The sequence below is a fragment of the Pavona decussata genome, unplaced genomic scaffold (assembly GCF_977016875.1).
Source record: "Pavona decussata unplaced genomic scaffold, jaPavDecu1.1 SCAFFOLD_508, whole genome shotgun sequence".
In the NCBI taxonomy this organism is placed as follows: domain Eukaryota; kingdom Metazoa; phylum Cnidaria; class Anthozoa; order Scleractinia; family Agariciidae; genus Pavona; species Pavona decussata.
In genome coordinates this window covers 23660-45642 of record NW_028145825.1, presented here as the reverse complement: position 1 = coordinate 45642, position 21983 = coordinate 23660, and the positions used below count along the sequence as shown (strand labels likewise).

The window sequence follows — 21983 nt, the reverse complement described above, 5'->3', positions numbered from 1 at the left end:
TTTATATGAATGACGCGATGACATGCACAAGTTGTGCTGTAATTTCCGTACAAATTCAGAGTTTTGATTGTACCTTGCGATGTTCTTAAATTCTCTGAAAACATTTCTCTTTTGACTGGCGAAAATGGCGAATTTCGCAAACCGAGTTTGTGAAATTCTTCATTTTTGCCCAATTTTCTGTTTTCGTCAAATTCGTCGCTTCTTCAATTTCGTGATGTCCAGCGGGAACGAGTAACGAGGCCGCGAGGGGGAGAGAGAAGAGGCGATTTACCGCTCAAAGTGGTTTTCTGAGCCGGCGGGAGCAGTGAAAGACGCCTTTAATTTTCTGTCAAAACTGGAAAAATGGGCGTCGCCAAAACTTTATATTCGCATGGGGACAATATCCCTTGCTTTACAGCCTCAAAATTTCGACAGATCTACCTTTTTTTCGCCAAATTTGTCATTTCAAAAACCATTGGCGAAATTTCGTCAATTTTGCTACTCAAATTTCTGGACATATCTCTGTTGCATCCGGCCCATGAAGCTAAATTGCGACGCGGAACAACCGGGTACCGAGCCAATTGCCCCCATAGACCGAGCGAGACATTCAAAAGGCGTTATAATGGAAGGTCTGCATAGTGTGTAAAAGGGATTTATTTTTAACCAAAAAATGTATACTGTATTTGTTGTTATAGCAACCAGAAGACAATAAAAAACCATTCTATAAATTTTATTTCCTTTTAAATAGACCATTTACATTTACATCAACATTTTAAGTGTCTTTTTGTATCTTCTGCAAAATGCTGTTTTGTGGAGCGACAACAGATAAACTGCAACAAATAACCGGACAGAAAACGGAACTATTAAATAATAAATAATAATAACGATGAATCGGCTGTTGCGTCCAATCTTGTCAAAGCGATGAATGACATCGTTGCCAAGCACAGCTCAGTCAAATTTCAACTACAGCTTCAATTCGTTAACCTGAAATCATAAAAAAATGGTAGTTATTCATGACGCAAGAACTATTTCAAGAACATTTCTAGGTCATTTCTGTGGCCTTGTACGACGGAAAAGACGCCTGACCTGAAGGAGTCAATAAATTCCATCGTTTTGACAAAAGTGCGATGTGTTTTTTGCATCAACCTCGTTCGGAGAGAGAGGACCTTAGCAGTGGGGCATCCAAACGTTCAGGTAACTGGGAGCCCCGCTCTCGAAGCGGGGTCACCCAACGGATCATTTCGGTAAATTATCTGTTCGGAAGGCCCTTAATCCCCTACAATTTTCTAAAAATAATTTTCGTCTCGAACTTTCGTGATCTGGGAAATTTAAGGCCTGGTGTTTTCGGATTGATAAAAATGTCGTTTCGGGTACCGAAAAAAGGTCAGCTAAGATTTTCGGAAAGGAAATAAGACCTAAGTTTTTTGGGGAAATGGACAAAAATGCCCTAGTAATTTCGAAAAGACTCAAGTTCCCCTAGAATGACCAAACAGATAAAAATATTATAGCGCAGCTTTAAATGAATTTACAGAGCTTTAAAGGCACTCCAGATAGCCTAAAATAGCGTTTCAAAGGATCTGAGAGAAAACTCCCATTGGGTGCCGCTGTCGAAGGTCGACTCGCTACTCTTCGTGAAACTAAATACCGTAAACTGCCACGTCGACCATCATCATTACACCACGTCCAAGAAGCAGCGGCCATTGAATTGTCTTCAGTGTATTTCTTATGTATTTTATATACCGTGTAAATAAGTCGTTTTGCTCATCAGTTCATAGTTTACTCTGGCCACCAAATAAAAATTATTTTACACAAATTTATTTGTAAGTTTTATGCTGCATAACAACAATAATAATAATCGTCTGCGACCACACAGGCGTTCGTCGCGTCAAATTTTTTTATGTGCGACTGTTTATTCATTCTATCGCTGACACATTTTACCGCGAAAAGAAAGCCTATGTTGAGACGAACTTAATTCTTGAATATATGAATAGTTTCGAGGTAAAGAAAAAAGATTACTTACAGAAAGCACATCTGTATCTGCAATCTTTCATCATACGAAACTTTTTTGTTATACACGCATCGTTCATTATGATCTCAAAATTGCAGTAGTACGGATCTTCTTCATCTATGCAAGGTAGTTCATCGATCGCCTTTTGGTAATCTGCGACAAAAAGACAGAAAACGATCAAGCTGTTATTGATCGTACATGAGGACCAAGGAGATGCATGAAATACGCGGCAGAGTCGCGGACACGTGGAGAAGTTGAGGAGAAGAAGAAAAAGAAGAAGAAGAAGAAGAAGAAGAAGAAGAAGAAGAAGAAGAAGAAGAAGAAGAAGAAGAAGAAGAAGAAGAAGAAGAAGAAGGAAGCTCACAACTGTATAAAGTTTGGTTCAGCTAGCCTGCTGCATTCAATATTGTCCACTTTGTCAGGTCTCTGTTTCGGCGGGTAAAGCAAGAGCCGAAAAAATGGTTTCTGTGAAGGAAATGGCGAACACAAGTGGTGACGTCAGCGACTAGTCCCCCCTCAGCGTGTTGCACAGTTACCCACAAGCGATGCTTGATTAGTAAGATTTTGACATGGAATGCAGTCAGAAAAGTAAGTTTGGCTGATTCACTAGTCGCCACAGAGCAAACATTGCGCCACCAGCTGCCAAAAATTCATAGGTAGTAATTGTTTTCTTTTCATCTTTCTACCAAACTGTCGAAGTGAGCGGTAAACTCGGAATTCGCGTGGCCGGAGAAAGGATGGCGCGGCTTCATAGTCACATCTAGGAAAATAGGCTACTTATGCAGTTCTTCCCAAACGATAGAAAGCCGCGAGTGAGCTTATTAAAGTAAAAGTGTTTTGGAATAAATGTGATGGAATATTTTAAGCCTGGAAAATGAGTGAGAATGATGTATTATTTAATGAGTGACACAGGCATACTCGCAAAAAGGAAATCCGAGTGCTCCTATCAGGAGTCGAACGTAAGCCGGCTGACGTTCGGATGCTCTACAACTGAGCTACAGGAGACTCGTGGGAGCTTAGGCCATTAAACTAGGACAAACAAATGTTTGACGTTGTCACTCACTGAATAATACATCACTCTAAAAGTGTTTTATACCAACCTTCGCTGACTTGCAAATCACTTTGTGTTGGGGGTATCCCGGTAGGAAGCCCGCTGGAAAATCTAGTGCAATATGTGAAAATGACGACCAACAGAGCTAAAACCAACTCTCTACAAATCTTCATGATGTCGGATGAATTACTCTTGTTTCTTCAGCTAGCGGATGTTATTAGCGCAGAGTTGATACCTTCTTTGAAGGACTTCCTTTTTCTTTTTATGAAACTCCTAATGGAACACGGGAAATGAAAACTTGAAATTAGCATGTTATTGTCGGAAATCGAAAGATAACAGGTGCAGCTCTCAATTAAAGAGAGCAAACAAAGGAGAAAGGAAAAGGTGAGGTAATAATTATAGCCTTGTATTCAGTATTTCATTTGAAAGCTTTCTAAAAAAAAGGTCACATGAAGCGACTGGTGACAATTTTGCTTACAAGGCCAAGGAAGAACCACCACTAGATAGTTTAAATGAAAGCTACTGAGCAGTGTTTTCCTGTGATAAAATTTACGCTGGCCTTTATATTTAAGTCCACACTGGTCTATGAATACAATTCTGAAGCGTTAACATCAATTTGAAATAACAGCTGTCGAATCACCTTTTTGTGAATCGTTTTTATGAAGCTATTACCCTTTCAAGTTTAAGCTAACTGACTACTCTCAGAAGTTCCCAAAAAGAGATTAAGAATTCTGTCTTCAATCTCAGGCAATTATGGATTAAGTAAGATTTATTGAAGGTTTTGTTTATTTTCCACAAGATTTCGATTACAGAATTAGCAAGTGTTGACAGTGCAATCCGAGTTATTTACACTTGAGAGGAAATTTAACACTTCCCGCTCTTGCCAATACTACCGAAGAAAAAAAATTCGTCTTCCTGATTTCCTGATAAGTTTCAATTCATACTTATTTGGGGACTTCAGTTTTAATGTTTTCAGTTAAATACAGTAAGTCCATAAATTTTTGTCAGTTTTTTGGTTTCGGAACCGGGAAGCTAAACTATTGCACGACAATGCAAACATAAAAAGCCGCGCTGTTGGTCGGATTCGGCATGAATAGCAATTGTAAAGTCATCCTTATTCTGTTTATTCTTGTATTTAACGAACTAAGTCAACATATGGGAAATTTCCGCTGCAAGTGATATTTTTTGTAGCCTGACCCCCTCCCCTCTTCCCTTAGGAAGGCCTGATCGTCAGGTTATATCTTTTGGTGATAAAAGATAAGTCTTCTCTTCCTTTTAAGAGGCCTTAAAACGATCTAAGAAATTAGGAAACTTCATTTGAAAAGTGTTTTTCTTAAATGTTCTTCCGAATATTCTCGACCATTCTCGTTTGAGTCGAATTATTAGAATTGACGAATATTTAAATGCTTGCATTTAAACTGACTAGAAATGAGATAGATGTTCTGCCATTTTAAAAATAGTCATTTTCTCGTAGTATGCAGAGAGTGTGACCGCTTCAGTTTTACTTACAGCAATTTTAATGCTATTCTGCTAAACCTGTGCTAAATGTTCTCAAACTGAAAAACTCAGTTGTAGCTTTGTAAGAGTCGCCCGTCGTTTATGTTAAAATGCATGTGTAAAGGTATAAAGGTAAAAATTATACATAAAATGTACAAGCGCAAATTGTAAAACAATTGTTTGGGGTTTTGTATTTGATAGTGCTACATAAAGTAAACAACAGCTTCAAATGCTTATAGAAACGTACAATCAGATTCAATTCTAGAGACACTTGCTGTCATTCCGGTAGAAGCCACTTAAACTAAGACTTTGTATTATCTTCAGCGAATGACTCTTGCTAACTTATGCTGCTTGGATTTACATGGTCACGAAAAAATGACAGAGCAAATCGTACACCTGCTCTTCAGTCAGCTTGGAGAAACGCTAATTGATTTTGCTTCTCATTGAACGCCGACATATCCTGCTGATAAAAAGGGACTAGCTTTCTTGCTAATATCAATGAAGACAGAATGAACCAATTGTAAAACTGTTCACTGATTACTGCTGGTTTCTATCAGAAGGTTTTCAAACCGCCTTTAAAGCAGCTTTGTTGTATTTATGATATACGTTTTAAGAACATCGCACTAAAAATAATTGCGTTTGTTTCTCATTTTATTTTTTCCAAGGGGATCAATACTCTAAGGGGTTCTATTATCGCCATTGATTGAAATGTTTATTTATTTATTTATTTATTTATTCAAAAGTTGAATACGCGAAAAGTGATTAACCGAACTACATTACTTCATTTGCTTGCCATATATCACGCATAAGGTGAATGATGACAGCACAGACAATAAAATTCTAGATTTGGACTGAAAGCTTTGCTTTATTTTTAGTTTTTGAAGGTGATTCATTACATGATATGTCACGAAATTTTGTAAACGATAATTTCACATTCTAAACCCTGCGGAACCTTACTCCAAAGCTGTGACTAGTGAAAGGGCCGGAAACTTTATAGAATTTAATTCAGAACATTTTTACTTCTCAGTTCAAGGTTTTCTCACTGCCTTTTCCCCTCAAGCTGTAGCGTCAAATATGGCGATTATATTGATTGATTTCAGGTTCTAAGAACACTCTAATATTTAAAACAGAAAAACCTTAAATATGGCATATATTGTCCTCCGTTGCAGCCATTATAAAGATGCCGAGCGAAAAAACAAGATCAATTAAGATGACTCCAGCCTTTCTGGCGCGCTTTCAATTTCAGTTTGATTAACCAAATAATTTAACAGTAAACCAGTCGTGAATTTAAGTAAACTCAATTGGTGTAATAGTTTTCGCTTTGTGTGAATTCAAGTAAACTCAGTTGGACAAACTTTCTTCAGTAAATTTCAATAACATATGAACGTGTTCACTAATATATAAATATAAACAGTCAAGAACATTAAAGAAACTCCCATTTTGACAAACCACTGATGAGTCCCATTTTTTATTTTTTTTGTATGTACATTCCGGAAGGTTGTTGGTGCTTAAAGAAAGCTTTTCTTTATGTTACCTAAAACGTCCAACATTTTCAAAATATATGAGCAGAAACAATACAGAACATAATGAAACTTCCATTTTGACAAACCGTTAATGAGCCCCATTTTTTCTTCTTCTCTTTTTATATTCCGAAAGCCATCGATGCTTAAGAACGCTTTTCTTTGTGTTACTGAAGTAGAATTTTGTAATTTAATAAAATACTGAAAACGAAACAAAACAAAAAACGACCAGCTCCAAGAATAGAATTTTATCCATAGACTTCCTTAGAAACCAAGAATACAATTTTATCCATAGACTTCCTTAGAAACCATAGTCAACGTATTAAATTGTAGCACAGGAAAGAACAGCTTTTAAGCTACTAAAAGAGCTTTCGTTTTAGAATTTCATTTAATCAGTGAATTCAAAGGTACATGAACAAAATTATTAATTTATCTCTATGTCAAAAATTTGCAGGTCTTCCATCGTAACTGTGATCGATACATGCAGTATGCCACTATTTAATATATGCTAGGCAGTTAAAGGTCACTCGAGGATTTTTCTACCGCATGTGTAGTATAGGGTCATACGATGTAAATAGTTCATGGTGTACTGATTTTTTTTGTCATTTTTCGTTAAAAAGAGGACATAAAAACCAGCTCTGTTTGTATAGACTTAAAATGAGCGAAATAATTCAACAGCAAAGAAAACTGACTGCCACAGGACGTGAAGTCAAACTAAAAAAATAACATTGAAGTAAACAGTAAATACGGGCACCGAAGGAGAACATCAAAGAAAATTAGTTAAAATGTTGTGTCTTGCATTCGCACTGCGTATTATGGCCTTATAAAAGGCAAAGTTTTGTAAACTAACGCAGTTTAGTCTGTTCATATTCTGGAACTGAAAGTTTAAATTGCCGCAAATTTTAGAAACGGAGTCTTAATACCTGAGTTTAAGACTTGCAGTTGGCTTTTCCGAAACTGCTAGCTGGCTTTTTTTTTTTTTTTTGCACTTTTAAATAACGACGCATTTGCCCCATTTGTTTGAGGTAACCTTCCGCTGAAGAAACCTGCGTTTCTTTTTTCGTAATTAATACGAACTTTTGAGGCGTGCGAAAAAGTCTTTCCGTAAAGAAGTTCCACAGCAAAGAATCGTTGGCGCCCATGAAGAAAGAGAAATGTTAATTAAAAGAATAACAGAATTCAGGCTTCAATTTTAGCGATCTTACCTTTCAATGGAGTTACGGCTGTTTTCGGATTGTGTGGAAAAGCGGTTTTCTTTAACACTGAATTTATATATACCAGTTTTAGCTTGTTTATCTATTTATATTGAATTGTTCAACCAATCACACGCTAGCATAAAGTTACTAATTATAAACTATTCGAAGACAGATGTCAGGTTGAAAAGCCGGTCAGGGAAGTCCTGTTCTTCAAGCAGAATAGTTAATGCCGGAAAAGAAGCCATGATTAATAGGTTTTAATGAAAAAAATATATATTAACAATGTCTCGTTTAGCCTATAGTGTGGGCTTTTTTAGTTCATTAAGACGAAGAGATGAAGTCATTAAGATGAAAGGTTAATCCGCGTGGTTGAAACCTAATGAAAACACCGGCTTACTTAATGTGATCAATTTATAATGTTAGAGTTCTCCACGGCACGTTTACATGACACTTTCCACCGAGGGATGACTTTCGTCACGGAAAGAATTCGTCTTAATATCTGGTGATTATCTCATTGCTGTTCATATATAGTTTCGTCTCGGGATGAGTTTGCCCCGAAGAGATTTCACCTTGTCCTAAGTCCCGGGATGAATTATCATCGCGATAAAATATTCCATGTAAACAGCCGGCTTTCTTCGGATGAAAATTTCATGCAAACATTGCTTGCTTTTAAGTTTGGTCAGTTATTTGTAGCAGTAAACAAAATTTTATAATAACGTTATAACAGAAAATAATATTTACGAGCTCTTGCAGTTTGACACCGATTTTTTTGAATGTATTTGGTATGAATTTACCAAAGTTTTATAATTTCCATTCTTTTTGTAATAACCAGTCGGCCTGACAATGTAAAGAGCTTTCAATTCTCGGCAAGAGGTCATACCGGATCTATTTCTCTTGTTCTTGGTAAACATTACGCACAAAACATTTGCTCAATAGTACTGCGGAAAACGGAAACAGAAATCGCATAAACAGGCAGTGAAATATGAATTCTTAAAAAAATACGAGCTGTGAACCTCCGTTGGGATACAATTTATGTTACGTCTGTATTGATTTTTAGATGCGTTTCGTTTGGTTGAGGAAATACGTTAGCTGTAGGGTGTTGTGCACGTTTCAGGAATTCCCAGATTACCGACGATTTCCAGAGGGCCGAAATGTAATCAGGTAGGGCTTAACCCTACCTCAAAGCACTTTCAGTTCTCATCAACATAACACTATTAATGCCTCGTGGTCACTTTCTGATTGCTTTCCACAGTGAAAACTGAAACTCTAGCCAATTTACACATTAATTAAGCTCTTCCTCCGGTTTTCATCTTTTAATATTTGACAGTCAAAATTGGTAAAGAAAAAAAATTTACAAAGTTGAAAGTATAAAAAGTACCGCGCGTGTACTGGTAAGATATTGAGAGGTGTAAAATTGGATGGGCGTTGCATATTTAACGATGCATTGAGAAATGAAAGCTGGGCCGCTGTTTTATTCTCTTGATTTGAGATATAATTATGCACGCAGAGGCCAAATTGCAGTTGCACACAACTATCCTGAGAGCCATGCCGAACGTATAGTGCGAGTGCCTGGGCCGAGAGGTCATATGTGGGTGTTAATCACACCATGTAATGTTTTAGAAAATTAAGGCCCGGTTCAGACGCCGAACTTTTCATGAGCCGAACCTAATACCTCGAATTAAGCACATGAAAAGTTCGGCGTCTGAATCAGTTGAGAACGGCTGTTTCAATTTGGAACGGCTCAGCCGTTCTTCCCGCCTGGCTCAGCCGGAAATTTCGGCTTTGGAACGGCTTTGATTCAGACGTCGAACTTTTCATGAGCCGAACCTAATGCATAAATTATTATAAAGTATTTCAAATAAAAAAACTAATAAGGAAAGAAAAAACGCTAACATTTCGATTGGTTTTGCTTCAAGTAAATTAAGGTCGGCTAATTAAGTTCGGCGTTTGAATCAAAAGGCGGGATTTTCGTGATTTGGGCCGACCTTAATTTGATTTAAGTTCGGCTCATGAAAAGTTCGGCGTTTGAACTGGGCCTAACGCTCTGTAACCCCCTGGCACATGTCTAGTTTTATCAATGTATAACATAATTAGACCACCCTGTGAAGGGCGTTTTCTGTATATTTTCCCCCGTGTTGTTGCCATGTTTGAGGGAATTAAACTCGGTTCCTGACTTCAATTAAACGATTGCGATAACAGAAGCAGTGAGATTGGTCCTTTGCGGTATGCTACAGTAGGAAGTACTTGCTTCATGCGACTTATGTCGCAATTTCTAGTTTCACAAAGATTCCATTCCTTGATACGACGCCATATATCAATTAATTCTCGGTACAAAGTGGACATGTTAAAGTTTCAAACCTAACTAGCTACAATACAAACTTATATTATATTACCCTTTTACTACTACGGCAACAGGTGTTTCAAGGTCTTAATCACGAGCTCGTGCGTTAAATTGAAAAGATTATTTAATATTTCACTGTAAAATTTATCTGGACTAATCAGAAATCATGAGCTCTGTACATAATAGTGCGGAGTGAAGCAAGCTGCGCAAGCTAAATTCATATCATTGAATAGGGAGTTTTACTTTAAACAGCTACCAAGGCGAAGGCAACGAGAACGTCACAAAGCAAGAGGATTTAATGAGCAAAAACAATAGCGCTGCACGTTCGTTATAAATTTTGGTACATTTGTTCCCGTTCTTAGCAAAACAACATCGTGAAGTGACCAAGGTTTTGTGGAGAACGTTAACACATCACGGTAGATTTCAGTTCGTTCCGCTCCGGGATAGTTCGGCCAAGTAGTTTAGGTATCGTTAATTTATATTTTCAAGTGACGTTTTCGTTGGCATTGCCCGGCGTGGTTGCTTAAGCCGGTGACACACTACGCGATTTTATACGCCGATCGCCACGATCGGCGAAAATCACCAAGAGTGCCCAGTGCAGCGATTGTGATTTTAGTTCATCACCACGATCGGCGTATAAAATTGCTGATATCTGGCATGTCAGTTATCGGCGATTAAATTCGCCTAGTGTGCCGGTTCCCGCGATTTTCTACGCTCATCGCTGCGAATTGTCAGTAAAGTCAGCCAATCAGGTTGGGCGATTTTATCACTTGACTTTTCAAAATGGTGGATACCAGCGATACTTGGAGCCTGTGAACAATGTTGAAGTTCCACTTCGCTGCGATCAGCGAAAAAAATCGCCTGGTGTGTCCGCATTTATCGGTGACGAAAATCGCTTGCGATCAAATTCGCCCCGATCGAGCTCGAGATCGGCGAATAAAATCGCCTAGTGTGTCGCCGGCTTTAGTCCCGAAATTAAGACGAAAACGTTGCCTTTTCCCATGGGATGCTTATCACAAGAAGAGAAGCGCTCGCAACTGTTCTCTGTTCATGAAGAACAAACAATTTGAAACCTGCCTCAACTAAACTTCGCCTCGCACTGCAAGGTTGATAACAGTTTGTAGCCGGAGAAAACAGGCTTAATATATCATTCGTATAAAGAGGTTAATGTTTCATTTAGTGGATCAGTGAAAGCCCTGTTAAAAAAACTAACACCACAGAAGGTAGTTGTTTCGTTATATTCTTAGCTTGTGAGAATATTCCTGAAATTAAAAAATATACTTTAATATTTCAGAACGGTGTGAAAACCGTCGCACGACAAAAGTCGGTAAAGCCTTCTCTTTCCAGAGATCTTAGTATAGCGGATATGTACAGAGTACACACTCCTTTTCTCACTGATCATTTGTATATAATTATTTGGACTAATGAGTAAATTTTGCTGACCTTTGCGCGTTTCGAACGTGTAAATGTTCTTCAACAGATACCAGTGACACAGCTTATCATTTTAATAGTGGATAGTTTCAATTAAGTTTTCTTTTTTCTAGCTAGCCACAATTGCATTCTTTATTTATCACCGAAAGAAGATCGGCATCGCATTGAGAGTACGACTCATTAGCTTGATACGAAAAAGACTTACCTCGTGAGGCTTTAGTTTGAGAACGAGAAAAGAATCGCTCTATCGAGTGTGAGCTGCGAGTGTTGAAGGCTTTAGTCGGCTTAGCGGCTACCAGACCGGATCCACCGCTTAATACAGGTTGATCGTTTAATGCGTGCGGCTGATAAAAAAGGGATCTGATTGGCGAAAGAATGAAAATGAGAAGTTGATGGATAATATCTCACCGAACGTTTTCAGGTACGGTTCAGTCTGTGCCAGATGATTCATAAAAACTTAGAAATTACTTTATAAGGCTACCCTTATGGCCAATTTATCGTAATGTAAGAATGGTTTCCTTTGCCAAAGTGATCCCCAAACAATTAAAAATCATTAAAATAGCCCGCGGGGACATTGTCAATGGTGACCGCTTCCGCGCGTGATTCGGAAACATTCATTTGATGAAAAGTGCTCAGAAGAACAAGCGTATTGTCATCTGGTAAAATCGCTATTTATCCCACGATTGTCGGAGGGACTGTTATGATTAAAACTACTAGAAATTCATAAAAGAAAATTACTTCTGGTTAATTAACAGATTTTTAGGTTTTTCGGTCAAAACCAAGTTGATATGAAAGGTAAGTACTCTCTTCCGTACACGAATTACTTCTTGAACACAAAAAAGAAGTAATCAAGTAGTTTTTGAAAGGTGAATTTTGAAAGGCGAAAGAACAGTTATCAGTTTTGAGTGGTTTTTGAGACATAAGCTAACGGAAGAGCTTGAGAACTGCCAGGTTTTTCAGTTGCAATCCAGTTTTACCTTGGCCATCTGAAGCCAAATACACCTCTTCACAGTTTCATAAAAATGCAGTATAGAGCAACTTTAAACAAACTGTACCACTATCAATTTGACTGCGGGTTCCTTTAATTACTTCCAATATGTTTTTCAATTTAATATCGCCGATGACACATTAAAGGTCATCATGCAGTATGCAAGAAACGTGATACCTTTATGCCGAGACGCGCGAATTTTCATAACAACTTTTTTAATAAAATTATTGTTTTATGCATCGGTAATCGCACGTGCTTCACATTATCTGCCAAGAACTGTTTAAATCATTTTTTGAAATAAAGCTTTTAACATTATCACGATCATCCCTTCATCCCGATTCTACTCAGTGGAAATGGTTGGCCAAAAAAAAAAAAAAAAAAAAAAAAAAAACCAGTTTCTCACTCAAGTTCGTTGATGATTTACCAATTTCAGTCCAAAAATTCACCAATTAAAACACCGCAAAACTTCAGTTCTCTTAATAAACGAGGTATATTCTAAATAACAACTAATCTAGCCGTTAATTGAGTACTTTAGTAATAAATTTTCAGGTTCCTTGGTACACTTCATTAATTACAGATGCAGTAAAGAGACGCTGAATTCAATGTGACTACTGTAAATTTGCGGAGAGCAGAAGGACAAAATAGCAGTTTGAGGAATTAGAAAGTGACTATAAAAGAAACCAATAATTCATTTATAAGGTGTTCTTGGGGTTTTACGAACTTTCAGCCAATAATAAAAAAATTACAACAAAATTCATGAGATCGGCATGAGAAGTTTCGGGGTACATACAAACACGTCGTTGTTAACTAAAATGAAAGTCGTAGCGGTTCAAATCTGAGGAAAGAAAAGACAGTTTTTTGACAGACGTTGTCTCATTGATCTCTAGATCCTTTAATTCTTTAATTTTACCTACCCTTCTTGTTATGCCAGAATCTCGGACTCGATCCCCAGCCCATGCAGGTACAAGAAATTTCTCTCCAGAAAAACGTTTGAACTGGGAGACGCAGCTGTTTAAACTTTTTATTTGTTTTGCATTCTTTCAGTTTTGTTCAGTCTCCTGGGACAAAATTCACTTTTACTTGTTTTTTAAACAGTCGTATGTCTTAGTATTGTTTTGTTTAATCCCTTTGTGTAATAACCAAAATAAAAAACTGTTACCATAGTGACCACACGCATGGCATGGTATTCATACTTTTCAAAGAACTTTTCAGCAAACACAAAATAGTTTCTAGTCTAGTTTTAAAATTCTTTCTCTGAGGTTTTTGCCGGGCTTTTCGCCGTTCTATTTGTTTCATGCAAAACAGAACAAAAACGAAAAGAAAATGCTTTCAGAGTTTTTATGTTTCCAAAGTTGTACTTACAAAATTACAACGTTTCTGTGTATATATCAGAGAAATATAATTAATAAAGCAAATGTTTCTTTATGTCAGTCTTCTTTTGTTAATAACAGCTAGCCGCAAAAATTTTTCACCAAAAAACCCAGTTCCTTCCGAACCTGAATATTCACGAGTGACGATTTTCACAATTCGAGGAAATACAAAGAATATCTTTTGTGTTTTTTTTTTTATTAAGTCCTTCTGGCCGACTTTAATACCATGTTCAGCCATATGTTCGCAGTATCTTCACACACATTTCCTTTGCCAAGTAAACCTTACGGGCTCCCTAGGGATACTTGAAGAGCCTAAGTGCAAAGTCACTCATTGACTATGAAGTGAAAAATAATTTTGCTTATTTGAAAGGTCTTTTAAAAATAGACGAATGGCGTTTTCTTATTTGAACATCTTCTCTCGTTCTAGAAATATTCAAGTCTCCCAATTAGCTCCAATTATGCCAAACATTCTGCTAGCACAATCTGCCAAGACCTAAGTGTTTCGGTATATGCATTAAACCGCCCACCATACATCAGAGATAATCGAATGTGACCACGCGATTTTAGCGTTGGCCAACTGTAGAATGTCGCGGTTAAAATAGCTAAGCATACGTATATACTCTGGTAAGGGCCGGGTTTATTAAGAAACTCGTGATTAACTTATTCAATAAAGTTTGCATCACGGCGAAAAAATTACACAGTGATTTAGAGTATGACAAAACTAATAAAGGTGAGGAGTTTGCCGAAAACAGTTTGAAAAAGTTTAAAATGGCGACTTACATAAATCGGAAAAATGATTTGTATGGTTTGTTGGGCTGCTGGAGTCAAACGTAACACCGCTGTCTTATTCTGTTGCAGTAACTGACCCCTAAATAAAATTCCATTTTCTAAAACAAGTAATAGTCGGATTTTCATGATCATTATGAAATCCCTGCTTCGTCAGCTTTGTAACCGATACTTCAGTCCCATAACAGTAATCCCAATTTGTTAGATAGACAACTGATCGAGAATTAGCACTGACACGTGCGCCGGCTACGCGAAAGACGCTTGCTCGCAAGGTCACATGCAGCGCCATAGGGAGGCTTTGTGTACAATTCTGTTAGCTAAGAATGCTTTTGCCATCGGTGATTGGTTTTTGCCAGCCCTTGAAAATCAGCTGCACATTCTTATTTTATTTGTCTTTCTTGTACGATTTAGTCGTGCACAACTGCTTGTGTGAAGTTTAGGCTTTCGAATTCAAGCATGTGCGTCACCAACTGATGTTTCCCTTGGCGGAATAAACGTCCTCTTGGTCATGAAAATTGAAATGACTGGCTCACTATTCACCGATAAAAACATAAAGAACAGTGCATTAAGCTAGAAAAGAATGAATTTACTTTTCATTTACTGCGACGGGCAATAAAAAACTACGGAATTTGAATTAAGCTCTTGGGGCCCCTAGTTGCTCCAAGAAATACATGTAGGGTTAGGGGATTTGTTGAGATTTGCACCAATTTATGCGACGCACTGAAAGGGGCTACTTTCTTTCATAAATCTTTAAGAGTTACACAAGGCTTTTGTTAAAATTGTGTTACTTTTTAAGAGGTTTCTTTTAGCTGGTTTGCATGTCACTGTCACAGTGTGTAGATCATAAACCCCAAATCCAGCTAAGTTAATACAGTTTACTTAATAGTTGCCAACTGTTCTTTTTACATGTCATTCCTTACCTTGTTACGTTATCTTCTGTCCTATAGCAGTAGACGCTCGCTTGCTGTTTATCCTTAGCAATCTTTTCTCCACCGATCAGTGCGCGATATCATATCAAGCTATCTGATTATTTTCACTGCGTGTGCTTTATAGCGCAATTCCGGAAGTAATTAATGGGCTTGCCCTGATCACAGAATCCAGTTCACGTTTTCGGCGTAACCTTGTATAAAAGTCACAGTTCAAGGAAAATCTAGAAATCTTATTTTGTAAATGTTGGTAAAACGTTCGGTCACATTTAGCCGTTTTTAGTCTCCTTTGGAGCGGAGGAGGAAGAAGGGGGGAGGAGTTGGCGCGTGGCTGTATCACTCAAAGGCAAATCTAAGACGATTCAAAACACAGAATTCCTCTGTAGATATACCGCTCAGTTGGACGCAGTGGTTTGATGGGAGAGATAATTCATGGAGGGCTAATATCCGAGTTATTTTCGGGGCAATTGCAGGGTTCCTCAAAGGGGTGTTTGTTTTAAGGGGATATACACATACAAGAATTATCTTTTGAACGGAAATGAAGGTAGCCTCCCACGCACCCTAAACGACTACGTGGGAGGCAAAAGTGAAGGTGGCTATTTTTCAAATCATGCGTACAGCTTCTATTTTTAAGGCCTGTTGCTAGCTATTGCCAGAAAATCTGATAATCTTCTCCCGTCTCACTCCACTCTCGGGGTTAGTCAGGGTAAAAACTCTAATCACTCTTCTTCTGTAAACTTCTTATAAAGCGTGCGTAGTAACATGAAATGAAAGTTTTTAAAGCACGCACTACAAGTACAATTTCCGTGACCTTTGGTCGGCGCTGCGCACTGCGGGAGAATGTAGGCAGCTTCTTTCCTTTCCTCATCATGCACCAGAAAATACGCTTATTTCTCAACCGCGCTGAAGAAAGCGGCCTACACACGCCTAGCGCGGCCATTAGACACGTTCCTCCCCGTATAAACCCTGTATGTGGAATACCCCCAGCCAGCTTGCCTGTGTATCAGACAGAAGGATGATTTGGATTCCCCTGGGAAAATATTTGAGCTCGGCACACCCGAGATTGCGTGGCGCAAAAGTTGCGTGATAGCGGACGAAAATTTGTTTACAAACGTGACGTGTTGGAGGAGCCTAGAGACGTAGGCAAAACCGATGAACCGCAACTGCTCGAGAATGTCGGCCACATGCTTATGGGCGGCCGTTACCACCAAAAATACAAGAATATCAAATGATACAGCCAAAAAAGAGATGGTTCAATAATCCATTACAAAATAGCACCGAAAAAAGTGGTACAACCAAAGCACAACTAGCCTGCTAACAGGCTCCCGCGAGCTCGGTCTGGGGACGAGAAAGAAAGGGAGGGAACCTGGGGACATTCTTTCGATGCCGCCTTCCCTTAGCCTTGACTGCGTGGGAGGCTACGTCCCTACCGTTCCATATACCAGATTTTCATTGGTGTCAAGATCTGATTGGTCAGATAGATGACTGTTGAAAGCTTTGCAAATAATATTGACAAATTGAATCAGTTGAATATCTCGCGGTACGGTGCAAATTTCTACATTTGTCAATGAAACTGAGCTTCTTCCTTCCAGTTTGGAGAGGCGTAAAGAGAGAAGGTTTGCGTGCAATCAGTAGCCACTGATCTTTGGCTAAAATATACTGACTCCTGGATAGCCTGCTACGCAGGCTTAATCAGGAGGGGGAGGGGGAAGGGCAGCTTTTTCTTGCTCTCCCTCGCCCTCCCCGATTACGCCTGCTACACGGCCGAAGGAGTCTGCACACAATCTGTTCGGAGAGTAGCTTGTCTTTGGCCTAGACTGTTCACAGTCTCCTATTTTCCCGAAGGATTTTCGAGACTCGTACGCTTCGATCGAAGTCCCGCCATCCTGGAGAGTCCCCTCAGTAGTTTCTCCAGGATGGAACGAGTTCGGGCTTGTGTTTCATGTACCGGGAACGGCATCACCAGTTTGTTAATTATTGTAAAATACAGAGAGTAAGACAAGAATCACCAAATTGTTAATAACTGTTAAATACATAAAGTGAAGCAAGGAATATTCATAGAGGAACAGTGACCTAGTGGTGTTATAAAGTGCGGTGGAACTTTACCCCCTTCTCGCCTCACCCTAACATATACTATGTTTAGCTTGGTTCCGACTTTACTTTCAATACTTCCGGTTGTGTCCACATCTATTATACCTACAGGTATAATGACTTTCCCGGGAAAAAAGGGGGGTTTGACAAGGGAATTTTTCTGCGTTGTGGTGAAAGCCGTGCCACATATTTGATCAAATACTTTTGCTCGAACATGAAATTGAGTTTGTGAGAGTCACTATAGCTTGCACTGATTTGATTTGACCACTGATTTGCCCTGGGAGTGGCGTTGCTAACAATACCAGACTGTTTTGACGGAATGCGTCAAACGGTCAGAAGTGTGCAGACTTTTGTTTGAGAGCTCTCGACGCTATACATCAAGTTTTCCCTTTTTCTTTTATCATTATGACCAGGAGCGAGAAATTGCCGGCGGAAACTAGAGAAAATTAAGTCTTGGCAACCCTTAGCTAAAGAGTTACATCCGCTTGTTACTCTACGATAAAAATTTACTTGTGTGTTTGTGTGCATGTGGAAGAATACCGTGAATGTAACCACTTGAATGTTTTAAAAGTAACAGTATGATCTTCTTGCCTTGCCATTTTTCAGAAAACCATGCAAATAAAGTCCGTTCCGGCCCGGGTGAAAGTGAAAACAATTGTTATTTCTGTCACGCACTGAACTCTTTGGTACCATTGTCACACTGATTGAGTGATCTTTCAGCTGTTTACTAAGAGTGCCCTCCCCGGCAACTTCATAAATTTTTAGAAGATTTTAAAGACTGGTTTAACAAGTCGAAGTATTGCATTAAATCTGTCCTGTCCTATCCTGTCCTGTCCTGTCCTGTCCTGTCCTGTCCTGTCCTGTCCTGTCCTGTCCTGTCCTGTCCTGTCCTGTCCTGTCCTGTACTGTACTGTACTGTACTGTACTGTACTGTACTGTACTGTACTGTACTGTACTGTACTGTACTGTACTGTATTAAACTCAACTCAACTCATTCGATCTCATAAAATTCAATTGCAACAACACCAAGACAAGTACCTCTATTTTAGTGGATAGTACCTCGAGTGGACACAAATCGTCAAAATGGCGTTTAAACCGGCCAGGACACACCAAGGAACAATGAAGTAAAAGTAACAAGGCTTTATTTCGTATTTTTTCATTTTCTCTCCGGCGATTCAGTCCAGCGAGAATGTGACTAATATGGCTTATGCGAACTACTACAATTCCACTCAAAATTTTGTCTGCACAGTTGACATATGAACTGCCCCGAAATTTAGCTCTTAAGTACGCAAGACAACTGTCTGAGGAAACCACAAAGTAAAGAAAATCATAAATACATTGTATTTTTTCAATTACTATAGATATATACCACTACCATTTACAGCTCCAAATCAGCTGTATTCCTCGCTCCTTGCTTTACATGCACACACTAGGATTGGGCTGCCTGTGGTGTGACACTTGAATGTGAAGTATTTATAGCTATACCGCTATCATCCCGCTGTTCTCAGAAAACTACGCAATAAAATCCGTTTCCGTCTGGTGAAATTGAAAACATTTGGTATTTACGTCACGCAAACTGAGCATGGTAATGTGAGAATGCGTAAACGGGCGCTGTTCCATACTGCTTGACTGCCAATCATCAACTGTTTGATAGGATTGCCTACAGAGACCAAGGAGAAGAGATTTCGTGGAGTTTTGGGTTGCCTTCCTATAACGAACATGTCTGTACAAGAAAACTGGCAAACAAAGAGACCCACCATCAAAGAAAGAACCACGTTTATGCTCAATAACGATCTCTTCAGCGATGTGAAGTTTGTGGTTCGTAAGAGCGATGGTGAAAGTGAAAGTAGTCAAAGTAAGCAAGTGATTCCAGCTCACAAATTTGTGCTGTCGGTTGGCAGTCCTGTGTTTGAAGCCATGTTTTACGGTGAGCTAGCGGAGACTAGAGACGCTATTGAACTGCCTGACTGTGAGTACGACAGTCTGTTGGAGTTGTTTCGTTACATGTACAGCGATGAAGTGAATTTGAGCGGAAGTAATGTGATGGGAGTGTTTTACGTGGCGAAGAAATACATGGTGCCTTCACTCGCTGATAAATGCACGGAATATTTGCAAAACAATTTAGATCCATCAAACGTATTCAACATTTTACCAACGGCTGAAAAGTATGAGTAAAAAGAACTTGTGGATCGATGCTGGAAGGTGATCGACAGACAAGCAAAAGCGGCAGTGAAATCGGATGGATTTGCGACAATTGAGAGATCGTTACTTGAAGCAGTAGTCTCAAGAGATACTCTGACCATTGAAGAGATCGATTTGTTTGAAGCTGTTAATCAGTGGGCAACAAAGGAGTGCGAAAAACAAGGTTTAGAAGTAAATGGTGAACAGAAAAGAGGGATTATTGGAGAAAAGATAATAAAATCGATCCGCTTTCCAGTGATGAAAGCAAACGAATTTGCAACTGTCGTTCTTGATGCAAATATTCTTTCTCCAAATGAAGTTATTACCTTTTTTAAGTTTTTCAATTCAGGATTGGCTACTCCAGTGGGATTTTCAGAGATCAGACGGTCTGGTGTGCCTGCTCTCCCTCACCGTTGTGGTAGATTTTTGTCTTCATCTGAGTTTGGTTGTTACTGTGGGCCAAAACACTGTCTTTATTTTTCTGTGGACAAAGACATCATGTTTCATGGACTGTGTTTGTTTGGCAGTAAGAACAATGACTACGAAGTGATGTTAGAGATAAAGGATTCCAGTAATAATTTAACTGTAGTGTCCAAGGAAGGAACGTTTTCTTCAAAGCTTATGCTATGCAAAGGCAGTTCTTATTATGGATTTGAAGTTCTCTTTGACTTTGCGGTTGATTTAAAGAAATACAGTGAATATCGAATCGAAGCAAAAATTTCTGGTCCACAGTCTTCTATAGGACGTGATGCCCTTTCTTTGGTCAGGATGTCTGGTGTGACGTTTACTTTTTCTACCCGCCCAGGGAAGGAAAATAGCGGAACAAGTTGTTTAGATGGTCAGTTTCCTGAACTTCTGTTTTCAGTGTAAGTTCCTACACGAACGATTTATTAAAAAAGCTGCAGCAAAGAGAAAAAAAAATATTGAAACCGTTTTCCTTTGTTTCCCTTCTGAAAAAAACGTGATAAGGCTGAAGAACGAAGCACACTTAGAACAATCCAGGATTCCATAGTTGGTTATTTAGTTTGATAATAAGGCTCCAGTGTTTTTCCGTATAAGGAAACACATTTTAGGTAACGCTATAAAAGCACGAGTTCTTTTTTTTTTAGTATGCAGTTTGTAAAATAATATTTGCCATTCGAGATCAGAATCATCGCCTTGGACCCCAATTTTGTTGAGCTCAAAAGGACTTTGTCATTGGAATTTTACCGGAGTTTTACTATGCTAATAAAAATAATGATTTAATATTCTTGCTTATACTCAAAATACCCGAAACATAAAGGGAAAGAAACATTCTCAAAAATAGGTAGAGATAGTTGAAACCATTGTTATCATTGTGTTATTATAGCTTTTTTCTTACAAATTAGTTGAATAAAAATAGTGGATTTTAACAATCCCACGGAAAAATGGGGACTCACTGTGAAGAGTCTACAGCTTGTTCCAGGCGTTCAGATATTGGGGAGCGGCGCGAAGTAAATCGCGATGCGTGAGAATAATAAGGACTAACAAAGGAGGACCGGGAAAAAAACGAGCAGTCTCCTCGCTTGTATTACTAAGGACCCTCAGATTTGACTACAAGTACGGGATCGAGTACGAGTACCACTTTTCAAACCTAGTTTGCGTGGTTTAGATAACCACTTGTCACACCAATCTTGTTTCTAGGGTCTTCTTATCTGCTGGTAACCAACGGGAAGGAGCGAGAGTTCTGGGGTCGGGATGTGACCGGCTGATTTGGAATTTGAAAGTTGTACACGTACACAATCTCAGTAGATGATGTGTCTCCCATTGTGTGAAATCAATCAGTCAATCACTAAATTATTTACACACGGTCAAAAATTCTTCAGGTCGATACAAATAAACGTACAAGAGAAACAATATCAAAATGTATAAGTATATAAAAATCCTAATCCTAAAGAAAATTTGACCTGCCTACCATGAATAATCTAATTAACAAACAGTTTCCATATTGCCGTGCGTCTGTTCAGTGATGCATCAGTCAATTCCAACAGTGCCTATCCTCCCCCCCCCCCCCCCCCGGGCCGACCCCCGGGAATTAGGATTTTTTCAAAATAAACTGGCAAATGCCCCACCGCCGGGCCAAAATAGTTGTTCAAATGCCCCGGGTTGGTGGCTCAAAAACGTTTTAATTTCTTCGTTTCTCGTCTTACTTTCAGTAAAATCTGAGCTAATTCAGGCCAAATTAAGTCCTAGCTGGGTCTTGTTTCCCTTAGTTAGTGCAAAAATAGGTCATTCTACAGCTCTAGCATCCCATTTTATGTCCTATCTAGACGTATTCAATAAGAAACTTACAGTATTTGCCGATGTAATGTTAACGAAGTGACAATGCTGTAGGGTGAAAAAAGTGAGATGGTCAAATGCCCCGGGGTATTGATGGAAGGCTAATGCCCAACCCCCGGGATGGACAGTGTGGGAAAATGCCCTACTATTGCCCGGGGGGGATGGGCACAGCTGGAATTGACTGATGCATAATAGATCACAGATGACGTCAAAATGTGGTAAGAACAAAAAAGTACGCCTCGTGTGTCACTGATGGTGACGTCATCTATGCGTCTGTCCTCCAATAAATCATAGGTGAGAATCAATCAAAACGCCTGTAG

At 38.9% G+C, this 21983-nt stretch overlaps 3 protein-coding genes and 1 pseudogene across 6 annotated transcripts in view; 3 read left to right on the top strand and 1 right to left on the bottom strand.

Annotated features, from left to right (window-relative positions):
- Positions 1–693: 693 nt before the first annotated feature.
- Positions 694–15213, bottom strand: LOC146450123 (uncharacterized). Of its 3 annotated transcripts, none has more exons than XM_085100722.1 (4): positions 15088–15213; positions 3088–3311; positions 2000–2140; positions 694–963 (listed from the first exon to the last, which is right to left on the bottom strand). In XM_085100722.1, exons 2-4 carry the CDS (start codon positions 3209–3211, stop codon positions 959–961), a joined length of 270 nt encoding a protein of 89 aa, XP_084956848.1. In that variant the 5' UTR covers positions 3212–3311; positions 15088–15213; the 3' UTR covers positions 694–958. The 3 variants fall into 3 exon arrangements, with proteins under 3 accessions (XP_084956848.1, XP_084956850.1, XP_084956849.1); XM_085100724.1 differs by lacking the exon at positions 15088–15213 and adding an exon at positions 11229–11426; XM_085100723.1 differs by lacking the exon at positions 15088–15213 and adding an exon at positions 7261–7333.
- The window catches only part of LOC146450119 (uncharacterized), a 31876-nt gene continuing 13272 nt past the window's right edge, over positions 3380–21983 (top strand). Inside the window, exon 1 of the mRNA XM_085100720.1 lies at positions 3380–3422. The gene's annotated coding sequence lies outside the window, so the exon portion shown is untranslated. The remainder of the gene's footprint in view (positions 3423–21983) is intronic.
- On the top strand, positions 18765–20896 carry LOC146450121 (BTB/POZ domain-containing protein 6-B pseudogene; annotated as a pseudogene). Its single transcript, XR_014860391.1, has one exon. The product of XR_014860391.1 is annotated as a BTB/POZ domain-containing protein 6-B pseudogene (transcript).
- LOC146450122 (BTB/POZ domain-containing protein 6-A-like) lies at positions 19624–20235 on the top strand. The gene has a single exon (XM_085100725.1). It carries the CDS (start codon positions 19624–19626, stop codon positions 20233–20235), a length of 612 nt encoding a protein of 203 aa, XP_084956851.1.